General features: G+C 33.6%; 1 protein-coding gene across 1 annotated transcript; it reads right to left on the minus strand.

The window, feature by feature from the left end:
- LOC148624687 (melanocyte-stimulating hormone receptor-like) lies at window positions 1-10,007 on the minus strand. Its single transcript, XM_088567525.1, has 3 exons — window positions 9,906-10,007; window positions 4,311-4,379; window positions 1-2,787 (listed from the first exon to the last, which is right to left on the minus strand). The coding sequence occupies exon 3, from the start codon at window positions 2,775-2,777 to the stop codon at window positions 1,686-1,688; it is 1,092 nt and encodes a 363-aa protein (XP_088423651.1). The 5' UTR covers window positions 2,778-2,787; window positions 4,311-4,379; window positions 9,906-10,007; the 3' UTR covers window positions 1-1,685.
- Between the last annotated feature and the right edge of the window lie 203 nt (window positions 10,008-10,210).

Consider the following 10,210-nt stretch of genomic DNA (forward strand, 5'->3'; position numbering starts at 1 on the left):
TTTGTAGTAAAAGTTGTTTATTGGCAAAAATAGCATAGGATTACAAATTATATATTAGAAATTTGCATTTGAACCTTAATTATGCAATAGGGACTATTTACCTGCAGTAGTGTAAGATAATTGTAAATGATAACAGGATTTACAAATCTAAATTTATAAGGCTCTTGCGACTGAAAATATATCCTTTGAAATTTATTTTTAGTAAAACAGTCACAAATTCCCATACAAAATATGAATTATTTTATCTAAATGAAACATTTTGCAGAACCAGAATTGGATGTAAAATAAAGTTATATAGATTTGAAAAGTGGGATTCTAATCATGAAATTGTCAATTGTTTATTTAGTTGTTGGTTTTTTTTTTTTTGCCAACCAATTTGACACTTAATGATATGCAAATTAATGATGTCAATTCTGATCTTCTATTTAAATTGATAAAAACAACGATTCAATACATATGACATGAATATACTGCAAATCCTATACATACATATATATATTTATTTACAATATGTACATCATAAAACTGGCCATTGAGAACTAAATAGAAGGAATTAAAATAATTTTATCAAATTCTTGATATATATGGAAAGCCTAAGTCTTATAAACCTCAACATTGCAGATAGACAAGAAGCCAGTGATTTTGAATATATTCAGAGTTTTTGTGTGATAAGCAGATAAATATTTGTATCTCAAACTGACTCATTTCTCAATTATACAGACAATCTTTACCTATACCACCGTTGCAGAAAGAGGACATTTAGTCCTGTCGGTTGATATTTGTCTTGGGTTTTTGTCTATCTTCCTGTTTCTAGTTTGATGACCTCCGCTTTGTTCTCCATACTCAGGTAATTTATCAAAATAATGTTCAAGTTCAAATTCTTTTTTTTATATAAGCCATACAACTGGCCAAAGGATGAGTTAAAATACATTAAGCCATGAGGTAATGAATACATCACATAAAAAAATAGTTTATTATCGTAATGTCGGTTCTGGTCAATGAAAAAAAATGACTAAAACCAGCATTGTTGAATGCCGATTCCGTGGTAAAACCAGCATTGTTGGATGCCGATTCCATGATAGAACCAGCATTGTTGAATGGCGATTCCATGAAACGAATCCATTATTTTGAAATTACACTGAGATTGAAGATTAACAAATGACAACATTCTGATTTTAACCCATATTTCGAGCAGAAATCTACCCAGCTTACCATTTACCATGAAATATTGGGTAGAACATCTAACTTCCAATGTTCTTTTACAAAATTTTACATGTAGCTGTCCTGTTTTATTTTCTTTCATTGTTTTAAATCCCCAGATTTCACAGTAATACAATAATGTAGGTACTACCATAGAATCACATGATTTAAGCGTGAAGTGTGATTTTTGAGACAACGATATTGCATGAATTGGCATATATTTATCGCCGTCAAAAAAGGATAATTTAAGTTAGATACTTGTATAATAATGATTTCGACAAAATAGAACTTAGAAATATACCACAGCATGTCGTCAATCGACACTTACGGTACAAATGGTGGCAGTGTTTATATTACAATCTGAATCAGTGCTGAATTTTATTTACATTTTGTATAGAACGTACATTAAAAGCACACAAATCACATTATATCACAAAAAATAAATAATATAATGTCAATGGTTGAATATGCTTCAGTAATTGGTCTTACTTTTTGTTTAATGTGTCCGGTTTTGTAATTGCGTTATACGCATGTGTGCTATGACTGACTTCCGTTAATCTGGTAGAATTGGAATGTTCTGAATGTGAAAAAATTCCGTGAGCTGATGGACAAATATTTTTAAATTTTTCTCTGAAAAATCTTTTGAATTGTGGTGAAAAGATGAAATAGATAAATGGATTAATCGCAAAGTTGAGAAAAAGGAGGATTCTGAATGCCATCATAAGATGGAAAAATGTCAAAGTAAAAGGAAAAATCTTTAAAAGATTAATGATATCCATTACATTACTAGGCGTCGTTGTAATTAAATAGCACACAATGACAAATGTAATGACTCTTGACATTTTCCGGGCAGTTTCTTCCGCGGTCGATAAGGATTTTAGGAGCGCCTTCGCCTTAAACACGTGAGTTATACCAATAACAAATATAGGCACAAACGACATCAAAATAGTTACAGTCCAGTTAACTGCTTGTCTCAACGCTTGAGCAGTTATATTGATAACAACAGCAAATAAATATAAGGTGCTTATAGCAGCAGCACCAATAAATAGCAAACATGATATTACCAGTACTCTTTTAGACGTCAATTTCACATGCGCTTTCAAAGGATGGACGATAATGTAGTATCTAACAAAGGACATATACAACAAATGGAAAATGGACGAACCGGCTCCAATCAATCCAAGGAAGTCGAGCACTGCACGAGCAATGCGGTATTCGGGAACGGTCAGGGATGTTGAAAAATACCCATCGACGATAAATCGGGTGTACCTCGAAAGAAGAAATGTGAGATCTGACAGCGCAAGACAGGATATTACGATGAAGGTTGGTGTGTGCAGTCTCTTTTCGCTTATCACAGCATATGTCACCACGAGATTGCCAATAATTCCACAGATAGATATAATACTTAATATTAAGGCATTAGGTAGACAATAATTTGACGTACATAGAAACGTAGTGAGCTTGGTGATGTTGTGTTTGTTCTCATTGCTCCAGTTATGGTTGAAAAGTATATACTCCGTGAAATTAAACGATGATATGTTTACAGCATGAACCGAATCGAATTGTTGTATATCCATTGCTACAAATCTGAAAGAATATAAATGTGATTCATGATGTTGATTAGTGTTATTTACAAAAGCTAATATTCGTGTTTTTGTTTATTTGGGGTTCTTCTTGTTTTTTATAGCAATCATACAGTTCTATCGTAAGTAAGCAACTCGAGTGTCTGTTGATATCTTTCAACAGAGTAAAACAGTTATACAACCATAAGAAGGTGTACATCCCCGTGTAAATCCGTTGCTATTTATGCAGTGCTTATCGCAAATACGGTTGATATATAAGTTAAGAATATGACTATGGTGAGTTAACAATACTGGCATATTCAAGTAAATTTGCTTTAAATTTTCTCTCAGTTTAAATGCAAGGATGTTAAAGGAAATTGCACGTATATATAAGGGCATGGGCCACCTTTACCGGTATTTTGTTCAGTAAAAGTACTTATAAGGGATTGCTACAATTAGACATTCATATACGTCACGAATCTCTTATATATTTTGATGAATTTAGAACAATACGAACTACGACAAAATGAGACTAATCGGGTATTAAAAATGACAAATTAGAATTCCAATTTACACTAGTTAAAATCCAGTGTAAATTGGAAATCCAAATTCGTTTAGGAGGATTCCGGATCCCACTGGATTCCAGTTTGCCCTGTAGCATATACACACAAAACACAAAAAAAACTTTTCATTATCAATGAATTAAACACATATTAAAACTGTTTAGTCGGCTGTGAACATTACAAAACATACGAGTCGTAATAAGGTATATACATGATTTTTATTACCGAAAAGTTACATTTTCAACTAACAGTACCTTACCAACCATTTCGCGATTTTAGATAACTCAAAATTCATTAATCAGCGCACGCAAAAACCACACACACACACACACATTGCTGATCAATGCCTCTTTGGAATTCTCAAATTCAGAGCAAAATAGTTGTCGAAAATGCATTTTCAACCCATTTTTGCTGCTAATTTTTTAAGCACCGCATTGTAAGCAAAGGAGTTGCCCGGTGTACATTGTACATGGAAACTTCCTAAATTTGAGGGGTTTCATAAAAAAAAAATAATTCTGAAAACGTGTACAGCTATATGTGTATATTTCGCACTTCATTACATATTGTCGGAGAATGTTTTGTGAAGCGAATCATTCCTATAATTTTATAAATCAAATTCTACACTTTAATTGAAAATGTACAGTTATCGTAACTTTTCCTTTTGTCAATAATCTTGGAACATTGGAACTGTTTTCATTTCGGAACTAATTAAAGCGATTCCCTGTATTGTTCCTACTAAAGAAGTAACTATACTATTAAGTGTACAAAGCTATTATGACAAAGTATACAGACTTTATAATAACAAAAATATAAATTAGTGAACGTGATTATTACAAGTCGTATACATAGTATAAACTATAGACGGGCAGAGAGGATAAAAAGTTACATGAATGTGTTACAGTTATAAATTATGAATAAAATCAGTAAACAACAAAATAATGTGAAAAAGATACATTTGTATTAAAATGATTATTAAAAGACTCACATGAAAAATCCCGTTGTCACACAGTCCGCCTGAACGTGTTTATATTTGGGCTGATTCACTACCTTGTAGCTAAATTAAATATAGTAATTATATCGCATAAGTAACACATGTCATTTTCATGTACGTAATGTATCAGATGTGATGATTAAAATTAAATCATCAAAAATTTAATGCTCAAAATGGGGGAAAATCTCGTATGCAATCATAAAGGTTATTTATCATCGTGTGCCTTTAGGGACATTATGCAGTCAGCTGTTCAAGACATACCACGTGATTACCATAATTGTTAAAATCTTGCGGCTGTTTACATGTACACGAGGGTAACAGCGTGTCTCTCCCACTTTTGTACGTAAACATTGAGTTTTTTTTGTTGTTTTAATATACGGTGGTACATTTAGGACACATAATATTTTAAATTTTCCACTTATGTCGATCGCGCGACTTATGCCGTGCACTCGACTTATTATCTCGTGCGTTCGACTTATCATCTCAAACGCTCGACTTATTATGTTATGAGCTCGACTCAGTATGTCGAGCGCTCGACTTGTTATCTCGAACGCTCGACTTACTATGTCGTGCGTTTGACTTATTATCTCGAGCGCTCGATTTATTATCTCGTTACTTCGTTGCAACCTATGATAGAACTTTCAGAAAAGTTTTTCTCACTACAATAATTAAAAGGGAAACATAATCATCAGAAGACCTAAAACAGAAGAAAACCAAAAGAAAAGAAGCCATGATGTCAACTAAGAAAAACATTTTTTTTTAAAAGAAAAGAAAGGGGTGTCATTCTTAACTCTGGAAATTAAATAAAATAATAAAGATAAACAAACAACATTAAACATAATGCAAGAAATGTATAGGTTTTCATATTGTATAATGGTAAGGCATTTCAGAAATCATTTCACCAATTTATCATATTTTGAACGCCATCTTGGTTTAAAGTTTCAAAACATATAATGTATAAATGTAGGTGGCTCTTTCACACTTCCAAACGAACAAAATAGGGACGGTGTCAGAGTGCAGCATGATGTGACCGCAACACAATTGGGGACAGTATGGATATTTAATTGCCTTAGACACATGCAGAGAGGGTGGATTGTTTAAGCATCTTTTGGTCCCGTTTTATCAATTTAGATCGAAGATCAGAATTGACACAGCTGTCGCAAGAGCCTTTTAGATTTGTAAACCTGATAGCATTTGCGATTTATCTTACCCTACCGCAGGAATATAGTCCCATCGGCAAACCCCGTTAAAGTTCAAATGCAGATAATTAGGTCCACGATGTATGTATTTCTAATATATTAAAATTAATTCTATGTTATTTACGCCAATAAACAAATCCAACAAACAACTTTTACTGCGAAATTAAAATGCTGATTAATTTTTGTTTGTATTAAAAACGATCCAATTAAAAATAGTTGAGACCCCTAACTCTTTATTTCTATGTATTTACCCGAATAAACCAGTCGTTCAGTGTCGATACATTCAAGTTGTCTACTAATGCTTTATTCTTAGACACATAATAAACCATTTGATAGTAAGCTAGAAATGAATATCCTGCGAAATTATAAATTGTCATCTATCATAACAATGAAATATAAAGAAGAATGTTGAGTACCAATGGGAAGACTTCATGCAGGCCCATTTACAAAAAGGGATAGTGGTTCCGATCAAGAAACTTGTATAAAGAAAGGGGTTCCAGAAATAATTGCCGCTAATATTTTTTGTCAATTTTTTAACAAAAGGGTAGCATAACCCTCGAAACCACCCTGATGTATCACCTAATCCCTTGTTAATCACTTCCTTTTGAAATTTTGTTTCTTTCTGAATTTTTCAATCAGGTTTCGCCCCGTGCAGGTCCGGGTGTCAAAAGAATAGGCCTGCAGCAGCACTAAGCTTGTCGTAAAAGGCGAGTAAATTGTGCTCAGAAACCTAGCCGGGGGCTAGGCGCTCTGCCCACAGAGCAACTGGGATGTGTGCCCCAGGTGGTGGAATGGGGTACCCCTGGCATGTTATATGCTGGGGTTGTCAGGCTATAATACGGAAAACCTGACCGCAAACCATAGTGGTCCACCGTGTTGGGAAAGATGCCACGTTCCTTGCACGTTAAAGAACCCTGCTGTGGTATTCGATAGGAGTAGGAACCTTTGCGCTCCGCAACAGGAGGATAAATTGCCCGACGCTACCCAACTCTTCCTATTTCCAGTGGCAATCAAAATTTCTCGACTCCCATTGTCCTTGTGTCCCGTCCCATTTTTCATTTCATCATCATTTCATGTTCATTTTATCATCCACTTCATGTTCATCGCCTGAATATAGCTGAAATATTGCTGCTCGGGCGTTAAACCCCAACAAACAAAAAAATCAATCAGGTTTCAGATATATCATACCGTGTTGATGTTATCAGGGGTCTAAGGGCCACACGCCCAAAAAATTGATTATTTTATTTTTTGTCCGTATTTTATTCTGCCTGCGTTTTTCAATCAGATTTAAGATATGTCTTACCGTTTTCGAGTTAAAATGGTCAAGGTGCCACACCCACAAAAGTCGGTCCGATTTCGAAAACTTTTAATTAACTTTCAAATTTTATGCTATTAATATTGTGCCCAAACCAGTTGTTGAGTCCATAATGAGATATAAGTCCCTATGCTTAAGTGTGTCAAAGAATAATATTGTGTCAACACTTGCCTCAATTGTTTAGGGTTCAACCAACGCGGTCGTATCATGCTCTGCGAAGCTCTTTATCATTACGGTTTTCGCCTCAAGACATCTAAAGCCCGGAGATGACAAGTGAAAAAAATTGCTGAGAAGATGGCATAGAAATTTCGATAATACATATCTCAGGAATGATGTCAGTCTGTGGTCCGGTAATATTGCTTTTTGTAATAACCATTGGGCTCTTTGTCCATGTGTTATGATAATAGAACTGTACATGTGTCTATGCGGTAACTTACAGCACTTGTGCTATATAGCTTATGAACCTAGAAATGTATTTTGTTGAGAGGGACATGCATGTATCTGAAGACAGCATTTTTGTCATTCAAAGATTGTGTTTTAAGTTTAACTGATTTGACAGACATTTTCGACCTGAAGGTCGATATATAAATTGAGTTTCGATTTGAAAATTTAGAAACTGTGAAAGACCCAATAGTAGCTTGTAGCTCAATTATGCAGTATATCGGAGAGTTTTGTGTTAATTCATCTGGGTATTTCATGTAAACCGACATCGAACCTGGGTATTACGCAAATCGGTGCACTGCTATTATGCATCATGAATTTTAGTGTGTGTTTTTCTTTAATGTCCTTCGTAGTCAGAATGGTGAATTAAAAAAAAAAATAAATCAAAGAGATTAATGTTAACCATTTACAACAATCAGCTTGTTTTCTAGATACTTTAGATTTCGATCCCCGTTCTTTATTTTATCCCCGATTTTTACAATATGACGATTATTCTAGGCGTAAAATTCTAGACGATCGATATGAAATGATTCAATACTTGCATGCTTTGATTTTAACAGTAGAAGCCACAAACTCCGTATTAATACACCAACTTTCCTTTAGTGGTTAGTAACATAATATTAAAATTTCAAAACAATTGGTCAATTACAACTAACATAATCCTGAACAATATAATATGCTTATCCTGTATCAGGTTTAAGCTAATTGCAATGTCCAATGCATTTTGAGTTATTAGCAAAAATCTGCAATATCACCCCTATGTTCTATTTTTAGCTTCAGGGCCATGTTTTTCGACTGATAAAAAATCCCCACAGTGATTTTGTTCATAATACCGATTACTTAAATACATGTAACAGGGATTGGAATCTGATGAAATCTCACAATATTATCTTGAGTGACGAGAGTTTGAAGCATGTTTTTAAAACTTAAAATTAATACTTTCAATTGAAAAAAAATTACATAAAATTTCTTCTATACATCAACAATGGTGTATATTTTATAACAAAATGTATATCATGGAAATCTACTGCGTATTTTTTAAAGCTTTAAAATTTTTAATGGTGTGTTTTTTGTCATAATAAGTCGAGCGCACGAGAAAATAAGTCGACCGCTCGACTTATTAACGGAAAATTTAAAATATTGTGTGTCATAAATGCACCACCGTATTTTAATAACCAAAATAAATATAAAATAAATGCATCGCGACACTTTTAACGACAGAAGTGTGTTCTAACAAAGAAATTACTTTTTTTAGAAGCTATTAATAAACGCCCTTCTCATTTGACACTTAACGGACAATAAAAAATGAAATTTGAATAAAATGGTCATCCAATATAAGTACACGTATATTGTGTTTTAATCACGTACAGTACATGTACAAAATAAAAATGATAAACTGTCGCAAATGAGTTATGGCACAAAAAGAGATGACCCATCTATATTTTGGTGTTCTAACATACGGGAGTACATAATTGTACTAGACAACCGCCCTATATGCCAGTCGACCCCGTATATCAGAAAACCTGGTATGGATATAAAACAATACGGATACTTTAGTTAAGATATATTATTCTCTGTAATAACACATGATTTCGTGATTTTTATCGTTTAAACAGATATCCCGACCCCAAATACCCGCGATAGCTGTGCAGTCCCGCGTATTACATGAACTAGCTGATAATTAAGACGAATAATTTTATGTAAACAAGCATACCGGATTTTCTCTCAGAAAAAAATATTTGTTTCAATGTCAATTAGTATAAATCTACACATGAGTGTAAATGTACACTAAATCTCTGTCCCCGTATATGAAGTCAAATCCGGGTTAAACTTTGGTCTTATGAGTAAATCTGTTATGGTAGAGATGACCACACCATGATGATCACCGTGTTATTGCCGATGGCCGTGAACTTTTTTAAATGTTTGATTTAATTTACAGCGGCAGGAAAACTTATTTGTGAGAAGTTTAGCACAGTAAAAAAATCCATGTAGCTTCAACTGGCTCTGACATAGCGTATCAGCTTGAATTGAGAATCAAGAAAATACGATTTTCTTTCTTTCATTCTTTTTACACAAAAATAAAGTAATGGAAGGAAATTTTGTTAGACTAAGTTTGATTTCCATCATTCTGTATTTACCTATATTCTTTAATTCTACGTCAGAATCGTAATGTAAAGTGAACAATTTGGTACAAGTACGAACCATGAGGGTTTCCAATGGGTGGCCTTGGGCTGACATTTTCATCCGGGTGGGGTTGTTGTTTCTTTGACATATACACTATACCTATTCTCCTTATATATGATAGAATTCAAAGAGAATATTTGGTTGGATTGGTTAGATTGGAACAAACCGAATATTTTAAATACTCATTTCAAGAAAATAGTCGTTCAACTTTATCTTGAATCACATTGGGGAAAATATATTTATCTGAAGACATCAAACATGAACATTTTTATGGAATTTAGAGAACAAATACAAATGTTAGTATGATCGTAATTTTATCATTTCAATAATCATACCAGCACATGTATTGATATATATTTTTTAACTCATCGTCCCGAGCGCTAAGATGGAAAGTAAATGTCAGTAGAAAATTCATTTCTTCGATGAAGTAATAGACATTTAACACCCTACCTGTAATTATTAGAAACAATATATTCCTACGATGAACAATGCAGTTACGTGTTTCATCTTATACATGTAGTATATATCTTACTGCATTCTCCAGCTTCTGATTTGATCAATGGAAACAATTACCACATACATGTACCGATAACCTTAGAAATGTGTCGCGAGTAACTCTATTTGACATTTACACCAGTAATGTACAGTGTAATACCTTGTACAGGTTACGATTACTAGTTTTTCCTGGCTAGGTCAAATTCGCGTATTTCAGCAGCAAATATATTGTTTGCGTGTACGGAAGCGTATAAAGAACA

The sequence above is a fragment of the Perna viridis genome, chromosome 2 (genome assembly GCF_037379345.1).
Source record: "Perna viridis isolate PV_CMFRI_1.1 ecotype Kerala chromosome 2, ASM3737934v1, whole genome shotgun sequence".
In the NCBI taxonomy this organism is placed as follows: domain Eukaryota; kingdom Metazoa; phylum Mollusca; class Bivalvia; order Mytilida; family Mytilidae; genus Perna; species Perna viridis.

Bases quoted from the DNA above. Each gene is read 5' to 3' on its own strand.
- LOC148624687 (XM_088567525.1), bottom strand. From the start codon at position 2,777: ATGGATATACAACAATTCGATTCGGTTCATGCTGTAAACATATCATCG.